The sequence below is a fragment of the Neoarius graeffei genome, chromosome 24, assembly GCF_027579695.1.
Source record: "Neoarius graeffei isolate fNeoGra1 chromosome 24, fNeoGra1.pri, whole genome shotgun sequence".
In the NCBI taxonomy this organism is placed as follows: domain Eukaryota; kingdom Metazoa; phylum Chordata; class Actinopteri; order Siluriformes; family Ariidae; genus Neoarius; species Neoarius graeffei.
In genome coordinates this window covers 50712090-50735217 of record NC_083592.1, presented here as the reverse complement: position 1 = coordinate 50735217, position 23128 = coordinate 50712090, and the positions used below count along the sequence as shown (strand labels likewise).

Sequence of the window (23128 nt, the reverse complement as noted above, 5' to 3'; positions counted from 1 at the left end):
AATGTGAATAATCTCAAAAAATGGCTGAGGATAATTTAATTTTTGTAAAATGATGTTTCCTGACAAAAGCAGCCTTGATGTCAAATGATGGCTGTTGGAATGTTTTATAAATGAATATGCAATTTTATGTCAATTACCATATAAAGGTTTATGTATGAGTAATGGATGGACACTATGCTTATATAAAGTATGACATTTTGCTTTCAGTTTTTTAAAAGAAAAAAGAGAGACATATCTGAGAAAACACATGGACAACATGTGCAAATGTATCACAAAAGCTTTTGGCACAGCTAATGCCTGAGATGTGACAAAAAAAAAAGAAAGAAAAATATCAGACTTGCAGAACATGCTCGGATTCTTTCCCCCATTCCTTCACCTTTTATTTCACGAACAATTCAAACCAGACACAATGTAATGACTCATAAAAGAGCGATTTTTTTTTTCCTTTACAAAATGGTTCTGTTGCAGTCCTGTTTGGTTTAATGCACTCATTTGTGATGATGATGATGATGATGATGATGATGATGATGATGATGTCGCACTGGTGCTGAAGCTGCCACTATTTCGATCAGAAATCACAGAGCATGCATTTAAATCAGCATTGATAAAACACTGAAAAGCCTCTCTATCAGTGGTGGCGTTTTTGTAGTTCCTGATCTAGACACGAGATGATGTGCACAGTGACCCGTTTGCGGACTAAACTCAAAGCTAAACCATTTATCAGCAACATTTAACAGCTATGTTTATACATGATAATATATCAGGACTTGACGTCAGGGGTCTTGGTCATGCATCCACGATAGGCAGATTGAATTTCAGTGCACAGCTTATTCATAAAGAAAAACAAAATAAAAATACATGTACATCATACATGAGATAAAAAGTGCATTCTGGAAAAAATTTCCAACAGAGAAAGAAAAAAAAAGTAATCAGTATTGTGAGAACTGATTCCGACCACACAAATGCAGTAAAAACTACCAAAGAGTGAAAACATAAGAACTAAAAAAAAAAAAAAAAGACAAACTTGGCACAGTTTTCTTAAGTAGCAGTTGTTTTTTTGGGTTTCATTGTCGCTCCTGAAATCCGGAAATCCGGTAACAAAACGAGGCTTTATGAACAAAACACCCTGCAATAAACAGACAAAAGAAAAGAGGACAATTAAAACATGGTTCATCTGCCAATCCGAGGACTTCTTTGAAGTGACTTGTCTCACAGGAAGTGCGGTGGTACACATATGCTAATTGTTGCGTTGTGCGCGCAGCTCTCACAAAGAGTGCCGGGTGAACAGGCTCTTATCTGCGCCAGCACAAGTAAGAGAGCGACCTAATCCTGTTACAGCACTGTTCTACTCAACAGCACTGTTCTCCATCACTGTTTCCATAGTTACGGCTAACACGCTGGCTCCAGAGGTAGCTGCACTAATGTCAAGAGTGCAGAGCACTCCTACAGGAAGGCCCCCCCTAACTCAAGAAACAAAAGAAAGACCTGGTTCTAACCCATTGATCAGCTACGCCATTAAAAACACTGACAGCAGTGGGATATATTAGGCAGCAAGAAATAGAACAGTCAGTTCTTAAAGTTGATGTGTTGGAGGCAGGAAAAATGGGCAAGCGTAAGGATCTGAATGACTTTCACAATGAACAAATTGTGATGGCGAGCATCTCCAAAATGGCACCTTTCTGTTTTGGTCAGCATTATCTTTTTCAGCAGTTTGTGCTACAGTGGCTCTTCTGTGGGATTGGACAATATAGGCTAGCCTTCGTGCCCCATGTGAATCAATCAATGAGTCTTCGACACCCATGACCTTGTCACTGGTTGTCCTTTGGACCACTTTTGGAAGGTACTAACCACTGCATACCGGGAACACCCCACAAGATGTGCCATTTTGGAGATGCTCAGACCCAGTCATCTCACTATCACAATTTGGCCCTTGTCAAAGTCACTCAGATCCTTACGCTTGCCCATTTTTCCTGCTTCCAACACATCAACTTCAAGAACTGACTGTTCACTTGCTGCCTAATATATCCCACCCCTTGACGGGTGCCACTGTAACAACATAATCAATGTAGGAAGCCATGGAAAATGCTCGTCATATAAAAACTGGCACTAAGCATGAGCTATTGAATAAGCTAGCTAATTCGTAATTTAGTTTTGGGACATAATTTAGCTAGTTAGCACGTAACATTTCTTTATAGGAAAAATTTGTCAAGAATATTCCATGTTATGACATCATACTTCCCAACCCTACCGATTTACGTGGTAGTTTACCAATTTTGACAGGTGAATCCCGCCTACCGATTTTAGTTCTAAAAAATACTGCATTACAAAATAATCAGCGAACACTGTTTGATTCATCCTTCTTTAAAGATTATTTTTTGGGGGGCTTTTTCCACCTTTATTAGATAGGACAGTGTAGAGACAGGAAATGAGCGGTAGAGAGACGGGGAGGGATCAGGAAATGACCTCAGGTCGGAATCGAACCCGGGTCCCCAGATTTATGGTATGGCGCCTTATCCACCTGAGCCACAACACCCCCTTTGATTCATCCTTCTGATCTCGCTTCAGCTGTTCCTGGCACACGGGATACAAGTATACGGTGTCAAATAGTCACATTAAGTGAAGCCAAGAGCCAGTGGAATGGCGCGATAACACGACGTTGAATCTAAATTGTATTGCCCTATCGCGCCATTCCATTGGTTCTCGTTATGGTTCTAGCCAATTGACAATGAGGTCAGGTCATATGTTGCAATAAATCATGCTAGTATTTGTAAAAACCAAATACGCTCTGGTGATCATGAACAAGGAAAACTCTGAAGAAAAAAAAAAAAGATTTGATATGACAATAAAATCAAGGCAACTTGGTCATCGGACCCTCTGGCATCAAAGCATCGAGGCAAGGTGAGAAGCATGCGTTTTGTGAAGTATGTTGGTTCGATTTCCTGATCAATTTTCTTCAAATATGGCACTCATAATACAGGAGAATCCAAAGTTTTCCAAAGTTTTCTGGGGGCCCTGCCCCTGGAAACCCCTAGAAGGGGGATCTCATCACCCTCTTTTCATTCTCAGTGGGTTGGCAAGTAGGTCATATGTTGGTAAAATACTAACAAAATCTTCCAGCTTATAAAATTACACTGTAATTGCACTTAGCTGTTCGTATAACTAACCTTCCAAGCGTAATATTTCAGCCATATTAAGAAGCTTGTCCTTTTTCCTAATCTCTAAAAAAAGGCACAAGCTTTCAGGACAATATATCCTCATGTTATACTGCAGTGTAATAAGTTAGCATATACTGTATAGTCAGTTACAATAGAACCTTGTGGACAGTTGATGTAGATCTTTCAGCATCATGTGGAACAGAACGAAACCGATATCGAAACAGATTAAAGAAAGAGAAACACTTACTCATCTGAGTCTTTCTTGCTCTCTTCGATGTACGCGATGGACTCTGACCTCAGCCGGTTCGTCACCTCATAAGTACGCAGAGTAACGCCAAAAATGTCTTCATGATAACGATTTTCATCCTGTATCAGATGTGCAGACAGAAAATAATGTCATACAAAAATCTTAATGATTACATTTTCTTTAGGAAATACTTACGAAACATACTTTCAAGTCAAAAGGAGAGACAGAGAAAGAACAAAATAAGAATCAAAATAAGCCAAATGAGTGTTTAACTGGAAATTCTGCTTCTCAGATTAAACTGGGTTCACAGGGTGTGAAAATGTCCCAAATGAAGCATCTCATGTATAGACCATTATCAACAGCTAATGATTGAATATGTTATGATTTACAGTGGGTGACATGGTGGTGTAGTGGTTAGCACTGTCGCCTCACAGGAAGGTGGTCCTGGGTTCGAGCTCAGCGGCTGGCGAGGGCCTTTCTGTGTGGAGTTTGCATGTTCTCCCTGTGTCTGTGTGGGTTTCCTCTGGTTTCCCCCACAGCCCAAAGACATGCAGGTTAGGCTAACTGGTGACTCTAAATTGACCGTAGGTGTGAATGAGTGTGAATGTCTGTGTTAGCCCTGAGACAACCTGGCGACTTGTCCAGGGTGTACCCCACCTCTCGCACATAGTCAGCTGGGATAGGCTCCAGCTTGCCTGTGACCCTGTAGAACAGGATAAGCAGCTACAGATAATGGATGGACGGATGATTTACAGCTGTTCTGACGATGTGATACTTTTGTGTAAAACATTTATGTTAATTAGATAAATATGTGAAGCAGTTTAATAACAGAGCAAAAAAAACACCTCTCCTTCAGTGAGACTGAAAGGCAAAGAAGCCATGCCTCCTTTAGTGCAAATTTCAGGTCGAGAGGCCACACCTCTTTTGCTGCAACTAACAGGCACAGAGGCCATGCCTTCCTTGGGACTGAAAGGTACAGAGGCCACAACTCTTTCAGTGGGACTGACCAACACAAAGACCACACTTCCTTCAGTAGGACTGACCAAAACAGAGACCACACCTCCTTCAGTAGGACTGACCAACACAAAGACCACACCTCCTTCAGCAGGACTAACCAACACAAAGACCACACCTCCTTCAGCAGGACTAACTAACACAAAGACCACATTTCCTTTAGTAGGACTGACCAAAACAGAGACCACACCTCCTTCAGTAGGACTGACCAACACAAAGACCACACCTCCTTCAGCAGGACTAACCAACACAAAGACCACACCTCCTTCAGCAGGACTAACTAACACAAAGACCACATTTCCTTTAGTAGGACTGACCAAAACAGAGGCCACACTTTTGTCAATGAGGCTGACCAAAACAGAGACCACACCTCCTTCACTGTGACTGACCAAAACAGAGACCACACCTTCTTTGATGGGACAGGACTGACCAAAACAGAGACCACCCCTTCTTCGAAGGGACTGACCAAAACAGAGGCCGCACCTTCTTTGATGGGACTGACCAAAACAGAGGCCACACCTCCACAGGGACTAACCAAAACAGAGGCCACACCTCCTTCATAGGGACTAACCAAAACAGAGGCCACACCTCCTTCATAGGGACTAACCAAAACAGAGGCCACACCTCCTTCATAGGGACTGACCAACACAGAGGCCACACCTCCTTCAGTGGAACCAATGCTGCAGCCATGCTGATTTGATGGCACATCTTGAACTCTGAGTTGAGAAGACCATGCCGAGTTCACAAATATTGGGACATTTGTCTTTTTCTAGTCTAAGGTCAGAAATTACAAGTTACAAACTTTAGTCAGGGGCGGCATGGTGGTGTAGTGGTTAGCACTGTCGCCACAGCAAGAAGGTTCTGGGTTTGAGCTCAGTGTCTGATGGGGGCCTTTCTATGTGGAGTTTGCATGTTCTCCCCATGTCTGCGTGGGTTTCCTCTGGGTGCTCTGGTTCCCCCCACAGTCCAAAGACATGTCAGGTCGATTGGCTACTCTAAATTGCCCATAGGTGTGTATGTGTACCCATCACAGGATGAGGGTTTGGGTCCCTTTGGTATGCTATAATCACCCAAGAGAATTCAGGGAAGCTAGTTGATAGCTTCCTGGATCGCCAACCCTCAACTATGAGAACAGCGACAGACAGAAACTTTAGTCAAATGCAGCATAACAGGCATAGAAGCCACGCCTCCATTCCTGAAACTGAATCAACGCAGCCACGCTGTCCGGCTTGAGACAGAGTGGTGCATCTTTACACCCAAATGCCATACTACTTTTATCAAATATCAAGAACATGCAGAAGCCTGGTTTCTACTAAGCACCTACAGAACTCTTCCCTGCATCCATGTGGATGTAATTATTACGTGTGGATAGAGGCACTGCTAATACACTTAACACAATTAATCTGGAAGATTACATTTTAATTAAACTAGCAATTTGAAGCAGGTCTGACCCTCAGTTTGCTGATGTAGAACCCAGCATCCTCCAGAGGTATGTTGCCATGTAGTTTGATGATCTGCTGGATGGTCTTCAGCACATCTCCAGCCATGGTCACGTCCCCACACACATAAATGTGTCCCCCTTCCTCTTTCAAACATCGATACACCATCTCAGACAACTGCTCACGAAGGACATCCTGAACATATTTCTGGCAAAGAAAAAGAGGATGTGAAGACAAAGGGAAACAGACAGTAATGAAAAATTACAAAGCGTCAGTGTTGGTGATAATGCCATATACATTAAAGTGAAGAGAAGAACTTTTGCACCATCATTGTTCCCATTCAACAGTTTTATACTGTTAATGAAACCTCTGTCTTTTTCATTCAGTCCCATTTCAAGGTGTTAGTTTCTTCAAAGCTGTCTGATGTTTTTCACACTAGTTAAAACTTGCCTGTTACACAAGGACACTTTGTATTCCAATATGAAGACAGTTACCTGTGTAGGCAGCTTTTGATAAAGACCCCCTACAATGACATTCAGAACCCCTATGAAGTTGATTATTGTAACCAAATAAGGATGCTACTGTGTATCCATCTCAGTTTAGCCAATCCCATAATTCTGGGGTTTGCACTTAAGGATTTACAAACATGGTACACTATTCTGAAGAGTCACTGCAGCTGAGGAGAATTTACAAAAGTAAATGAATTGCAAGTTGCCTAGCTTGTTAGCTTAGCTTAGTTTGCAGATTTACGATAGCTGTTCTGAGGTTAAAATGAGTTAGCAAGGTAAACCTACCAAGGTTTCCTTTAACCTCCCAAGGTTTCCTTTAAGGTTTCCTTTAACCTACCAAGGTTTCCTGTAAGGTTTCCTCCCAAAGTTTCCTTTAACCTCCCAAGGTTTCCTTTAAAGTTTCCTCCCAACGTTTCCTTTAAAGTTTCCTCCCAAGGTTTCCTTTAACCTCCCAAGGTTTCCTTTAAAGTTTCCTCCCAACGTTTCCTTTAAAGTTTCCTCCCAAGGTTTCCTTTAACCTCCCAAGGTTTCGTTTAAGGTTTCCTTTAAAATTTCCTACCAAGGTTTCCTTTAACCTACGATGGTTTCCTTTAACTTAAACTTCCTTTAAGTTAACATGCCTCTAAAGTGACAAGGACCTTTGAGCAATGCAATTATCAACTTTGATGTCTCTAGAAAGGATCACAGCTACTCTAATCAACTCTAATCATCTTTAAATGATCATAATTAATTATACATACTATAAATTTCACTAAATTTCTCAAGAGTTTGAAAATTTCTCAGTATTTGTTAATATTTTACCTTTGGTCTTCCAGGCTCTCGTGAGTATGCAGTATAGAGTTCTTGAAATACTTCCTTGTTCTTGGCCTGGATGGTCTCCTCCTTGTAGATGTGGTCCATTTGCGACTGTCGACACCCGAACACCAGGACCATTGGACAAGACTTGATGCCTGTTTGAACAGATCCACAAAGCCACTCCTATCATTACTGTATGCTTTCTCGAAACTGTCTCATGGATGCCCGAGCATATGAATTTATGTTTTAGGGTTAAAACTTGCCTTTATTTTCAAGGTCATAAAGTCTCTGTTGCCAGAAGCTTCTGAATGGAGCGATGCCTGTTCCTGGTCCAATAAGGATGCATGGGACTTTGCTGTCCTTTGGCATGCGGAAGGTTGGGGCTCTGAAAGTGAATATAAACTATGTCATTAAACAAACAACACATCTGATTTATTAAGGCATGATGACTAATTTTACTTTTTTCTCCAGCACTTAAATGTTGTACACTTATGTATTGATCAAAAAAACATTTCAGATAGATTGTTTGGCTATGTTACAGGTGCAGTTATAAAAATCTTTACACTTTGTTACCAAGCAGTATTTTGAAAATGGCTAATTCTTCCAACCCTGAAATTAGCTCCACCCACAGTGGGTGGTAGTGTTGTAGTCAAGCCCAAGACTTTGAGAGGCTGAGACCATGTCAAGACCAAGACTCTGTGGGACTAAGACCAAGTCAAGACCAAGACTCTGAGGGGCTGAGACCAAGTCAAGACCAAGACTCTGAGGGGCTGAGACCAAGTCAAGACCAAGACTCTGAGGGGTTGAGACCAAGTCAAGATCAAGACTCTGAGGGGCTGGGACCAAGTCAAGACCAAGACTCTGAGGGGTTGTGATCAAGACAAAACCAAGACTTTGAGAGGTTGAGACTAAGTCAAGACCAAGACTCTGAGGGGTTGAGACCAAGTCAAGACCAAGACTCTGAGGGGTTGTGATCAAGACAAAACCAAGACTTTGAGAGGTTGAGACTAAGTCAAGACCAAGACTCTGAGGGGTTGAGACCAAGTCAAGACCAAGACTCTGAGGGGTTGAGACCAAGTCAAGACCAAGACTCTGAGGGGTTGCGATCAAGTCAAGACCAAGACTTTGAGAGGTTGAGACCAAGTCAAGACCAAGACTCTCAGGGGTTGTGATCAAGTCAAGACCAAGACCAAAGCAAGGTGAGACCAAGTCAAGACCAGGACCAGACCAGTGTGTGTGAAGGGGCAGGGAAGCGTGACAACTGTTAACAGGAAGAAAATTTTCAAATTAGCAATGAGTCACATTATTGGTCATATCTGAAGTAGGAAATTTTACATCCAATCACAGTAAAGATGTTAACAAATAAATCAGACACTGCACAGGCAATTTAGTGAAATCCCTGCAGTTGTAGTCTTGACTGGTCTTCAAATAAAACCGAGTCCTCTGTGTGAGATACCGAGACAAGTTTGAGTAAAAATGTGGTCAATGCCGAGACAAGACTGAGACCTTCAAAAAGTGGTCCTGAGACTGGTATCAAGTACTACAACACTAGTGGGTGGCAAAATAAAAAGCATTTGTGGTTTTCATGGACCAGGTGGGTCAATTGGAGAGAACAGCTCATTTAACAGAAAAAACAACCCAAATTGGACATATTACTAATATTATAGAAAAGAATGTTACCCTCTGACAAAGCACGGGACCATTTCGTCCATCTCCAAGCTGTTGAGCCAGGAAGAACACACTCCGTGGTGTATGGGCCCGGCTCCGTCTGCACAGAATTAAACATACACTTGTTTGATTGAACACCTCTCCAGCACTGATCTGATGCCTAGTGATTAAGCCAGCTGGGGTCTGATGGAGTGCATCTCAGATGAATTGGGACTGCTATAATTTAACTGGCAATTATGCTATTATCTACATCATTTGATGTTTACAAAGCGTTAAGTGAGAAGGGTGAGAAGTGCAAGTGGAGCAGTGTGAGAGGTCACCTCATAAGTGCGAGAGATGATTACCATCTTTATTTGGTCAAATCAGTCATAATAAAATGAAATTATTCGGTTTCTGCCAAAAGAGCTGCTGAAAGTAAGAAGGATCTTGGAGTTTTGCACTTCATGCAAAATTGCTAGTAATTGCCAAGTTCCAAGTACTGCAGGCTGGACTCAGTGACAGGTTCAATGAGTTTATAGGCATTTAGAAGTGTCTTTTTTTGTTACATTGATCCAAATATTCTAAATTTCAATGGATAACTGTTACTATTAGAGCTGGGACTTGAGCTCAGCCAAAACTTAGCCAAACACATCAAAAAAGCAACAGGGCAAAGGATTTGGCAAGGGATTAGCGGCAGGCTGCCAGGTAGCTCTGTTGCGTGTAGTTGTCGATGTTGATTTTAAAAGTAACTCAGTAAATTACACAGGGAAATGAATACTTAAGTATGAGTGAAAAATACTGTGGTGAGTGGTGTAGAAGAGGAGTCTGGAGACAGAAATCTTAGGCCCTGTCCACACGGCAACGGATTCAGGTGAATCTGATAAAATTGTTTATCGTTTTGGCCTGGCGTCCACACGGCACCAGCGTTTTGGGTGCCCCACAACGATATTTTTTGAGAACGGGTTCCAGAGTGGAAAAATCTGGCAACGGCGCCGTTGCGAAGTCGTCTGGATGAGTAGAACGGATTTGTTTACGATGACGTCACAACCACATGACTAGAACAAGCAGCACTCTCGCTGTTTTGTATGAACCACTGCATTGCATTCACTTTTGTATACAGCTTTTCTTTTAAATAAACAAGTAACTGAACCATTTCTTGAATTTCTTTTTTTTATTGGATAAGACTGCTTTTCAAAATGTTCACACACAATAAGAAAATTAAGTTATATAAAACTATGCACACTAATAAAACTAATTTGTACACACAGAAGGCACGATTTCCTCGCGTAGTCGCAGCCATCTTCTTCTTGTTGTGTGTTTGTTCCTGACAGTGCTTCACACCAGGTAGAAGAAGGGGTTTATGCGCATGCGCCTACTTCTTCTATTGTTCTGGTGTCTCCGATGGGACCGTCTTACAGCGCCCCTAGAGGTGTGGCATGTGTATTGCATCGTTTTCAGCAAGCGTTGCGTTGCCATATGTACCTGATATTTTACTGATCCGTTGCCCATGTGGACGCGATATTTTTTAAAGTAAAATCTCGTTGCCGTTGTCGTGTGGATGTAGCCTTAGTTTCTCGGTCGTTAGCCTGTGCTACTTGCTCTTGATAGCACTGGCTTGACTGCTTTATTAGCATTCACTAACACTACTGACGAACGACTTGCGGTTAAACTAGCGTTGGTCTTTGAGAAGGCCTAGGGTGATACGTTTTTGGCCCCTCAATCAAAGTCTGATTGGTTAATTAATCTGTCAGTTCCTACATAAACATACACCGCCATGGCCTTCTGTCCCGGCAATGAAGTCCTAATCAATGAGTGAGCAGCTCTAAACTCTTCTCAGCCTAGACACAACAAGCAAAACAATCTCACTGGATAACTCAATTTTAATGTTTTCAGGACAGCAACCCTTTCATTTCTGAAGCAAATTTTATAGAAAATGAGGCAGAATTAGAAGAGAATAATTATAATAAAATTATGAAAGAAATTAAATATAACATTTGAAATGCTTTGGCCTTCTCTGAAGGCCTAGAAGGCCCTGATGGTTCCCTTCTGCTAAATTTACTTAATTCTGGCTTTACAGGATAACATATATATTTCTCACTTCACTGGCTAGTACTTATTGGCAAAAAATCCTGATTATTAGTTCATTCTCTCTTATTAAACACCTTTTTGTTTTGTTTTATTTGCGATTTGGGGGCAAAGGATCCCTGGAGGAGTAGTACCTTTCTGGTCGGCCTATACCACCTAGGCATCCCTGACTGGCCTCCCCACATCCAGCGGCATGTGACGCGCAACATATGGCCAAATCGTCATCAGCAAGTGGCCACAACATGTAGTCTAGCACATGCCGAAGACCACATGCTGTGGCTCTTAGCGCCGCCCCTAGTCTTGCAGAACGCAGCGGATCTAGGGGAGTAAACCCCGAAAATAAATCAGGACCAGTCCCCGCTTGGGTTAGCCCACTGGTCCTTAAGATAGCCTCTTAGGGCTAATTTAGGTGATTTGTGTTTCGTATGATTCCACTCCTAAATGTACCCTATGAGGATTGCAAGTACGGAAGAGGGCAGCCTGCTTGCCCACTGCACAGGGCCAGCAACCCTTTGCAGTGGAACCACTTACCCGCTACGGACCCATATAAGCAAAACTATCATCAACAACACCTGCGTCGCAAATCTGGACAGCATAACAGCAAGCATGACGGACCACGGGTAAAGCCGCGAGGACCCCGCGGCCCTGATCAGCCCAGTTTTGCTCGCAAGCATTCCTCCCAAGTTAAATTAGCTTGCTGGAACGTTCGGATTATGTCCGATGAAAGTACAATCAGATGCCAAGCCCCTGAGCACCGCTCAGCCTTAGTGTCTCTGGAGCTTGACCGTCTTAACATCGACATTGCTTGTCTAAGCAAATGCCGAATCCCAGGCGAAGGCGAATTTGTTGAAGGAAACTACACCTTTCTTCATTCAGGACGACCTCCAGGACAAACCAAACTCGAAGGGGTGGCTATCGCAGTCAAAAATACCATCCGCCCCCTTGTGATCAACTGGAAGGGATTCAGCTCGAGAGTGATGAGCATGAGAATTAAGCTTGACAAGTTTACAGCAACAGTTGTAAGTGTCTATGCCCCAACCTTCATGAGACCTCCTGAGGAGAAAGCCCTCTTCTACGACCAACTGTCGAAAGTCCTAACTGCAATCCCTCGACACGACAGAGTGTTCTTGCTCGGAGATTTTAATGCCAGAGTAGGAAGGGACCAAGAAGCCTGGCCAGATGTAATTGGTGCCCATGGCCTCGGTGATATAAATGAGCAGGGAACTCTACTTCTTGAACTCTGCACACGCTTTGGTCTATGCATTACTAAGACATGCTTTTCCCACGCCGACATCCACAAGGGAACTTGGCAACATCCGAGGTCCAAACGATGGCACCTCATCGATTACATCATTGTCAGGCTACACTATAAGAGCGATGTCTTAGATTCAAGAGTCCGCCGTAGCGCTGACTGCTGGACGGACCATAAAATGGTATGTGCCCGCTTAAAACTACGCTTTCATCTATCAACTCAGAAGCGGAAGGCCACCACGCCAAAGTGGCTAAATGTCAGGAAACTGAGCGATCCATCTATATTAGACCAGCTACAAGAGTCCATCTGTGAAAACCTGTCTAGCATCACCTCTGAGAATTTTTCTCTCGAGCAACGGTGGAAATATCTCCACGACACCCTCTATAACAGTGCCAAGGATACCATTGGCTTCCAAAAGTGCAATCACCGTGACTGGTTTGACGAGAACAACCCCACCATCAGAAACCTTCTGAATCAAAAACAAGCGGCCTTCCAAGCTGTCCTCAGCAATGATACACGTGAGAACCGAGCCCGCTACAGCCAAGCGAGAAGCACCTGTCAGAGAGAGCTCCGCCGCCTTCAAAACCAGTGGTGGCTGGACCGTGCTAAAGAAATTGAACAACATGCTGAAAGACACGACTCTAGAGCTTTCTTCCAGTCTGTTAAGTTCACCTACCAACGACGCCAAAGCGGTATCAGTCCTATAAATGATTCTCAGGGCAACGGGCTTACGGAAAAGGAAGATATACTAGCTCGCTGGAAAGAACACTTCAGTGTTTTATTGAACCAGTCAGAAACAGCCAATGCCTCTGTCCTTGATGCAATCCCCCAGGAAGAAATTCTTGATGAACTGGCAGCTCCACCAACCGTTGAAGAGGTTAAGTCAGCCCTTGACCGCCTGGCTAACAACAAAGCTCCGGGCTCGGATTGCATTCCATCGGAGGTCTTGAAAGCAGGCGGAAAACCCCTCCTCTTAGAACTCTGGACCCTCTTCCTTGCCATCTGGGAGGAGAAGGTACCCCAAGACCTGAAAAACGGTATCATAGTTACGATCTTCAAGAAGCACTGTCGCTTCGACTGTGGCAACTACCGCAGCATTATGCTGTTATCTGTCACTGGCAAGTTATTCGCCCGTGTCATCCTTGACAGAATATGGCCCTGCATAGAAAAATACATCCCCGATGCCCAATGTAGCTTCAGAGGTGGGCGGTCAACTAGCGATATGATGTTCGCCCTCCGCCAGCTCCTGGAAAAGTGTAGGGAGCAACACCAAGAACTGCACGCAGTCTTTGTGGACTTAGTAAAGGCATTTGACACGGTTAGCAGACCTCTTATGTGGGCTCTACTTAAGAAGATCGGAATCCCCTCTAAGGTAGTTAACATCATCCAGAGTTTCCACAACGGTATGGAGGCAAGAGCACTGATCGGCGGAGAACTCACCGAACCATTCCCGGTAACAAATGGCCTGCGACAAGGATGTATTTTAGCTCCTACTCTGTTCATCCTTCTCTTCTCCTTTGTCCTGCGCAACGCCCATAAAGACATCCTTGACTTCGGTGTTGACATCAAGCATAAGCTCGACGGTGATCTGTTCAATCTCCAGAGACTCAAGGCAAAGTCCATACCATCTACGCGCCTCGAGGATTTTCTGTATGCCGATGATGCCGCTCTGACCACCAAAACCTGTGAATCCCTACAAGAAGGCGTCACAGCCCTGAACAACGCCTGCGTGTCCTGGGGCCTAACGATCAGCAAACTAAAGACCGAAGTAATGCATGTCCAGTGTGAGGAGCCAACCGCAATCACGATCGAGGGTACGCAACTAAAGCACGCGCATACCTTTACATACCTAGGAGGGAACCTGTCCGACGACGCAAGTCTTGACCCTGAGATCCAGCGCCGAGTGAGTCGCGGTGCAGCTGCGTTTAACGCCTTAAGAACTAGGTGCTTTGACAGAAGAGGCCTATCTTTGGCAACTAAGGTGACTGTTTATAAAACCATAGTCCTCCCCTTGCTCCTATATGAATCTGAAACATGGCCCACTCTTGCCCATCATATACGCCGCTTGGAAGTCTTCCACCAAAGGTCACTCCGACAAATCATGAACATCAAGTGGTGGCATCGTGTCACCAACACGGAGATCCTTGAGCATGCCAACTGCTCTTCCATTGAAAGCATGATCCGTAGTAGCAGACTTCGATGGCTTGGCCATGTATCCCGAATGGACAACTCCAGGATTCCTAAGCAACTTCTATTCGGCGAGCTGAAGCTTGGTAAATGTGACAGGGGACGCCCTCGCAAGCGCTGGAAGAACTGCATTAAAGAAGACCTTCGCACCTTCCAAATGGATTTGAAGACTTGGTATGAGGACACCCAGGACCGCTGCCTGTGGAGGTGTGCCCTCCATTCTGGGTCGGAAACCTGTGAGCTTAGGCTCAGAGAACGAGCCGCAGAGCGACGAATAAGGAGGCGCCACAGGGCTACGGGTCCCCCATCGTCATAATTGACGGGGATCTTAAGTAGAAAGTAAGTATTTGCGATTCTATTTTGTTGTTGGATGATTGAGACCATTTTGGACAACCTCTCTCTAAATCTGTTGGACTTCTGAAAGAGTTTGTAAGGTTCCATCTGTCTTACCCCGAGTGCGGTAGGAGACAACAGCCACGGTGAGGTGGATCTCGCCCGGGTGGAGGTCTGGTGAAGAGCTGATGGAGTAGTAGCGTGGCTGCAGCAGGGGCAGCTGGGTAAGGAGAAGTGTACAGGGCACCTGCAGAGATGGAAACTCCTCTAATACCTCCACCATGGTCGGGTTATTGTACCATTTCCACTCTTCATACTCCTGGAGACCCTGTATACCCACAAACACAGCAATATGACAGAAGACGATGAGCATCATTCTGGCACAGTGAACAACATTCTAAACTCTGGTTGACATTTAGGACAATTTATTATTTCAGATTTAATGCATGGGTTATTTATTACCACTGATGTAGCACTTGAACCATAAATTTATTTCTGAATTTACTTCTGAACTCTACAGCTTGACATGACATGCTCATAAAACCTTTAAAACATCTATAATATCTATTATTTGATATAGAGCACCTTGCTAAAGTGTTTAATCTCTTAACAGCCATCAGAATCGTCTGGATTACAAATTCCACATATGTATATTGTTCCTGTAATGCTTTATTTTTTAATTTTGGCAAAATATATGCCTTTAAAGTAAGTTTTCAAAGTAAAAATTCATTATCTGTCAACAGATCTTTAAAAAATATAATAACTGATAAGTGCTGCTTGCATAAGTATTCAACACCTTTGTGAGCCCTGATAACTTGTTAACAGAAGCTTCATTTATTAATATCTTCATTACAGTAAACACTACTGTCAGATCTGCTGCGATAGGAAATTCATCAACACATTCGACCAGTCAGGTTGGAGAATTCATCAGCATGGTGGTATAAGTATAATTATTCCATCAACATTCACTGGATATGAGCAATCACACGCTCTGATTGGCTCCTCTACTACCAGCTTATATACCGTGAGTAGAGAAAAACAAAATGGTGGAGCGTGATGCTGAACCAACCGAGGACGAAATAAACACTCTACTCGGAAACAAAACCACAAAAAATACAAAAAAAAGCAACAAAATATGGAATGAAAGTATTTGATGGTAAGAACTAGGGGTGGCACGGTTCACAAAAGTCGCGGTTCGGTACGTATTGCGGTTTGAGGTCTGCGGTTCGGTACGTATTGCGTTTTTTTTTTTTTTTTTAATCTTAAGTACTCTGTATTTGGGCATATAGCCTACTATTTACCTTAAGTAAACATAGTTTAGGATACAGCATTTAAGAGAGGTTAAAATTATAGTTACAATGAAATAATCATGCACAAACTGAGTTTGAGTTGACATAAGCACATTTTATGAACCATCTCTGATGAAAAGCCAGGTAGTATTTTGAAACAGCAAGAGGGAAGACATGGATGATTTCAACAGCTTTTTTATTTACTACAGTATTTATACAAAGTGTCAGGAGTGTTTGCTGCCATGTTGTGGCATCTAGAGGAACCAGGTGTCTTTTGTCACATACAGAGTTTTCATAATTGGAAGAAATAAAAATGAGTTCTTAAAGCTTACTTTTGAACATGTGCAGACATATTTGAAGTATTCCCACGAGTGTACGGCATTCGTACTTTACAAAGCTTGCATATTGTGACGTTTTTGTCAATTGATTTTTTGCCGGCGTCATCGCATGTAATGGGAAAACCAAAATGTTCCCACACACCTGATTTGAATGCCGCGGGGGCATCCTCTATGTACGACGACCTGCCTTCTCCACTCCCACTTGCCATTTTTGCACTTGCCATCTACACTCCGCTGTCACTTCAATTCTTTCGCGCAGGGGTGATAGCGTTCCGTCGCCGCGCCGGATTTCCGGCGTACCGCGGCGCCGGAAAAAAAAAAAAAAATCTAGTTCGCCCATTATCCTGTGTCATTCTGAGATGCGCAGATAGACAGTAAAGGGAATTCCGAATTCCCTTTACTGTCTATCTGCGCATCTCAGAATGACACAGGATAATGGGCGAACTAGATTTTTTTTTTTCCGGCGCCGCGGTACGCCGGAAATCCGGCGCGGCAACGGAACGCTATCACCCCTGTTCGCGCGAAAGAGAACCACGTGGTTTCATACGGGCATTCGGCTTTTTTTTTTTTGGCGAACGTCTTAAATAGGGGTACCGCGGTTTATACGCGTATTGCACCGCAACAGGCGTATCGTATGGTTCGGTTTTTTTCCCATAACCGTGCCAAGCCTAGTAAGAACGTATCTGTTTTTTTTATTTTTCAAGAATTATTATTGCATTTTTCACAAATTGCTCCTGTCCTTTCGCCAGTTTGTTTACATTCTTCATTTTTAAGCATTAAAATTTGTTGAATTTTTTTTAGACTGGTTCAAAAGCTCAAAGAAGTTTGAAAATTACAGAACTGAAATGTCCAAGGAAGAATTAAATAAATGTCTCATGCTATTCTATACCTCGGCACGACAGCAAGACGGCACTTTCTACAAAATAACACTAAAGTCAATTTGTGCAGCCATCAATAGGTTTTTAAGAAGTCCGCCTAAGTGAAAATGATTTTGTATAAAGTTTTTATTTATCGAATTTGTTTCTTAAAATCCAGTGAATGTGGATAGAATAAAACAGTTATTCCACTCAAGCTCATCGTACATGACTTATAGACGACTCGGTGCTACGCGCCACGTCGGCTATCAGCTCATGTACAGTACGACTCGATTTTGTGGAATAACTGTTAAATAATATACAGCAGTAAAGCCCATACAAGCTATCATGAACATAAATAATCCATAAGGTTTAATCTCAGACATTGGAGTTGATGTGCTTTGGGATTAACCGTAAATGTTCAAAATGTCTTTTACAGCCATAGAGCACTCGAGGCAAGTCTGAAAATGAGCCTAAAATAATACTATCATTCATCAAGACACCTCTTGGAGTTCTCTGTAACAAGCATGCTGCAGGAGTGAAGATGTTAATTCTCTCCTCCTCTCCAGCCGTTCTATCACTTTTACTTTTCTCCTTCCCTCTATGTTCCCTTTCCCAGTCATTCAGCCCTTTCCTTCAGAGTCAGCTGAACCAGAATGGGGGTGACTCACTGCCTTGGCAGCCATTTTTAGCAACATTGCGCCGAACTGCAAAGCCCGCGTTACAGTGGGAGGAAGTGAGAGGGAAATATTTCTGAGGCAGAAGAAAATGGCATTGACACTGAGTGATTGGCAAGGGGAAGCGAGACAGTTGGAGGGGGAATAAATGATCTGACTGAGAAAATTGCCGCTAATTTGAAAAGCGGAGCCGGAGTCACGTGTGGCGGCGGCGACCGCAGCGTCTTTAGCTGCACGCAGAGGAAGTGTCGGACAATGGCTCCGAATATATTAATAAAATGAGTAAAGCTGGCAAATTAGGCTGAGAAAACAAACACAGCACTCTTTGAAGAGCTTTGAACTGTGCTGTGTTGTGTTGTATGTGTTGTTTGATCGTGACTGCATGGATGTATTTGTGCGAATTGACGCAGTTCGTTTTTCCTACCTTACTGAGCACCTCGAGTCTTTTCCTCTGTTTCTCGTTGGTGGCTAAAGGAGCGAACTGTTGCAGAAGCAAAGGGCTCGGAGGGGTCGTGATGTCCAGAAAGTATTTAAACGCTTGATAAATGGTGCACGGAGGAATCCGACTCTCGTCCGTCCAGTTACTGATCACTCCTATAGAAGAGAGAAAACAGACAGTCCTCATATCACTGGCATCAAAAAGTTTACAGTCAGATACGATTTCATGCTCTTCTCTAACATGTACGTCTGAGACGAGGACATTGTGCCTGCCCTTTGTATATTGATCTAGACTATATTGAATTATTTAATAAATGAACACAAATGCGCAACTGACCTGCATCGAGACAGTTCTACATGCTGAGAGGCTGAAATAATTATGCTCCTTATGAATTGATAGTGGCGGCACGGTGGTGTAATGGTTAGCGCTGTCGCCTCACAGCAAGAAGGTCCGGGTTCGAGCCCCGTGGCCGGCGAGGGCCTTTCTGTGCAGAGTTTGCATGTTCTCCCCGTATCCGCATGGGTTTCCTCCGGGTGCTCCGGTTTCCCCCACAGTCCAAAGACATGCAGGTTAGGTTAACTGGTGACTCTAAATTGACCGTAGGTGTGAATGTGAGTGTGAATGGTTGTCTGTGTCTATGTGTCAGCCCTGTGATGACCTGGCGACTTGTCCAGGGTGTACCCCGCCTTTCGCCCGTAGTCAGCTGGGATAGGCTCCAGCTTGCCTGCGACCCTGTAGAACAGGATAAAGCGGCTAGAGATAATGAGATGAGAATGAGATGAATTGATAGTTCAACCTACTGGTAGGTTGCATTTAGAGCGTCTCCGCTTCTCAATTCTTTAAATGAGACTTATGGTACCTTATACCATATTATATAATACCATACACCATAATATTACCGTATATGGATGTGAGTGTTTTACTCAGAAATACACCACCTGTATTTTTCATTTCATACAAGCTCCATCTGGGACATGGAGAACCAAAACAGTGACATAAATCGCTATATGTCACTCGTGAGGAAACTGATGAATTGTTTTGATAAATTTGGGTCCTTTTTGTTTGCGAATGTGTCGATATAATAAAAAGAAAATCACACGCTGGCTTGAAGATATAAAGTTTATCTTCTCGTGTTGAAAAACTCACATTTTTCATACGAAATACATCGCGGATCTGTGTGACATATTTAAATAATATTGCCTGGTGTTGAGTGGTATATCAGATATATTCCATGATAAAAGCCATTATTATTCATACACATTCCTTTCAGGTGTTCAACACGTCTTTCTCTTTCAAAATTCTCTCAAAATCTTCCGTATTTAATGAAGCAAACCTGGCGGCCATGTTTGTTTCCAAATTGTCACAGTCACTCGCTAGCGCAGAAGTTTTACGTCTCTGATGTGTGCCGTCATGTTGTCTTGACAACCATGCAATATCGCAAACCATATTCACCACTCGTTCTCCATTGGGTAGAGTGATGTAATACACGTAGGATAAGCAATATGCTAACAATATTGCATGCTATCAAACCAAATGAATGAAACCCACTAGAAGGGAATAGAACACGTTTTTATTCCATCGAAAAAGTGTCCTGGATGTATAATAATTCCCGATATTTCACTCCAGTGACGTCACTCCCAGTGTTTTCCCACTGACTAGATGCACATTGTCAAAATGGCAAACTGGTTCAAAATTAAAATTCTTTTGATTAACTTGCATTTTTTTTGTGTGTGGATGTGTCCATATAATACAAAGAACATTACACGGTGGTGCGAAGATATGAAGTTTATCTTCTCGTGTTGAAAAATATATCAGTCGTTTGCCTTGCTCACTCGTGAACATGTTCAGCACTTAAAGATAAACTTCATATCTTTGCGCAACTGTGTAGCATCCTCTGTTTAAAATACTATTTAGTATAAATACGCAGGTGATTATAGGAAATCGCACGCGCTGATTGGTCGAGAAATTCGGACTATTTTTCGATAATCATCTCGAGCGACTCGGCAAAATGGCAGCCGATTTCTTCGTCACTGTAAGTGAGGAAGAATTACAAATGATGAAAGAAAACGCTGTTCCTAAAAGCACTAAAGATGCTACGAAGTTTGGCCTAAACCAGACCTGGGCATTTTCCGGCCCGCGGGCCGCATCCGGCCCTTTGGTTCATTCTGACCGGCCCGCGTAAGGTTAATTAGAAATTACAAAATAAACGTATTTTCTAATTTTACCTCATGCATGGACTGAATGTGCATTGCTTTTATTTTGAAGTTGTGTTCAACAAAAACGCAACGCGCGCGACATTAACATGACATGAAATCCCACGAAACCTAATCCCGCGATAACTACTTCCGTAATTTGTCCAGACCAACCACAAACTTGTACGTCATCCTTCAAACAGTCCAGCCAATCACATAGTGTGACGTCACCAGCAGGCGCCGGAGCCCGAGCCGATCTGTAGATCTGATTCCTACACCGAATCGACATTGTTAGGAGCAGATCACAAGAAGACTTTAGCCCCCAAAATGTACACAAAAAGAAGAAAGGTAGATGCCGAATGCAGGGCTTTCAACAAAACATGGACTGCTAAGTATTTATTTACTGAAGTCAGAGATAAAGCCGTGTGTTTAGTTTGCGGAGAGCAGATCGCCGTGTTCAAAGATGATAATTTGAGTCGGCATTACCAGACGAAGCACGCTGAGAAATACGGAAACTTGACTGATGCTGAAATAGTGCGGACATCGGAAGCTTTGCTGGCTAAGCTTTTTTACCAAGTGTCACACCTCCAGGGATTCAGCAACCAAGACCAGCTTTGTGCTTTCCCACAAAATCGCTAAAAACAGTAAGCCATTCTCGGAGGGGGAATTTGTGAAAGAGTGCTTGGTGGACCTGGTACTTGATATTTGGAGTAGAAAGACAATATTGTGATGTCTTTATTGTGTTTTGGGGTGAATGTGACTGAAAAAAAAATGGTACAAACGTTCACATTTTGTTAACCATTGTTTTGGGAAATTTGATTGAATAAATGACATTTTTTTGTAAGGCAACCTCGTTTTTTCCATACTCTTACCAGTCTTAGCAGCTTGTAAAAACAATGTTATTTACTGCTTTATATAAAGAAATACAATTAATATTATGCAGAATTTAGTTCAGACTTTTGGTCCGGCCCTCCACAAAATTTTCTGTTTCTCATGTGGCCCTATGGAAAAAATAATTGCCCACCACTGGCCTAAAACTATTCAAAGGTCAGGTGGAAATCTCATCTCATTATCTCTAGCTGCTTTATCCTTCTACAGGGTCGCAGGCAAGCTGGAGCCCATCCCAGCTGACTACGGGCAAAAGGCGGGGTACACCCTGGACAAGTTGCCAGGTCATCACAGGGCTGACACATAGACACAGACAACCATTCACACTCACATTCACACTTATGGTCAATTTAGAGTCACCAGTTAACCTAACCTGCATGTCTTTGGACTGTGGGGGAAACCGGAGCACCCGGAGGAAACCCACGCAGACACGGGGAGAACATGCAAACTCCGCACAGAAAGGCCCTCGCCGGCCCTGGGGCTCAAACCCGGACCTTCTTGCTGTGAGGCGACAGCGCTAACCACTACACCACCGTGCCGCCCAGGTGGAAATGTGATTAATTTTATCGATTTTAAACCAAGTATTTTGTGTGTTGGCATAGATAAGTGATACAAGTCTGTGTGCACCATTATTACATTTGCTTTTTGAAGTTTGAAATAAATTATTTTTAATATGATTTTTTTTAAAAACAATCACCTGTGTATTTATAATAAAACAATTATCTGTCTCAGGCTCAGTGAATAATAACCTCAACTTCATTTCAGTTATTATTCACCAATATTCATTTCACCTTCGGTGAATAATTGTTAAATACCATATTAAAATCACTGCTGAATTCTTGATTCTGTTTGGTTAGAAGGTGTTGATTAGTTTTCTATAACAGCAGCTCTGACAATAATTCCAGCTGCAAGACAAATCACAGGTTTATATTAATTCTAGTGTGTAAACATTAAACATAAACACTCCATATAAACAGACTTTTAAATATGCGTAATTGTTATGTTGTCGCGGTGACGTTTTCGGTCTCCACAGTTCAAGATAAAGCTGTAACTTTTTTTGCAACATGAGAAAGTTCTCAAGATGGAGGGATTTGTGGTTTTGGGGTAAAATGACAAGCGTTAAAATGGAGGATGGTGAGGGAACCACTGATTATCTTCTGTAACATATGATAACGAGACCGTTAGTGACGGCATAGCTCACTCCAGCCCCATCTAGTCCAGAAGGAACGATCTAAAGTGGGCCACCTTGCGCAATAAATATTGCAAGCTATAGACACTATATACAAGCTATATATATATAAAAAAAGTGATATCCACCCTAGGAATACCGACCTATTTACCAGAAAGAATCCAAAACGGTGAGGAATTGACCAAGAAGAAGCGATTTTTTTTTGCTGAACTGCTCATTAAGGCTTAATTAGTCCATAACTTCATTAATAATTGTAGTGAAGCAAATCTGGGTAGAAGTTATATGCACCCTAGGTACCCCTACCTTCATGCCAGAAAGAATCAAAATTGGTGAAGAATTGAGGGAGAAGAAGCAATTTGTGTGGAAACTGCTCATTAGGGATCGATTAATTACTCCATATCTTCATTATTAATTGCAATTATGCAAATTTGGATGGAAGCTCTATGCACCCCAGGAAGACCTACCTTCCTGCCAAAAAGAATAAAAATCGGTGAAGAATTGAGAGAGAAGTGATTTTTGTGAAATGTGGACGACGCCAGACAACACATGATGGCATAAACTCATCACCTGTCGGCCGGATGAGCTCACAAGAATTAACT

At 42.8% G+C, this 23128-nt stretch overlaps 1 protein-coding gene across 1 annotated transcript in view; it reads right to left on the bottom strand.

Annotated features, from left to right (window-relative positions):
• Nucleotides 1-355: 355 nt before the first annotated feature.
• The window catches only part of nos1 (nitric oxide synthase 1 (neuronal)), a 160157-nt gene continuing 137384 nt past the window's right edge, over nt 356-23128 (bottom strand). Inside the window, exons 22-29 of the mRNA XM_060907439.1 lie at nt 18246-18415; nt 14781-14991; nt 8840-8927; nt 7423-7544; nt 7166-7314; nt 5868-6062; nt 3403-3521; nt 356-1126 (exon numbers count right to left, since the gene is read on the bottom strand). Of these exons, the coding sequence (XP_060763422.1) occupies nt 1111-1126; nt 3403-3521; nt 5868-6062; nt 7166-7314; nt 7423-7544; nt 8840-8927; nt 14781-14991; nt 18246-18415 (1070 nt within the window). The 3' untranslated portion in view covers nt 356-1110. The remainder of the gene's footprint in view (nt 1127-3402; nt 3522-5867; nt 6063-7165; nt 7315-7422; nt 7545-8839; nt 8928-14780; nt 14992-18245; nt 18416-23128) is intronic.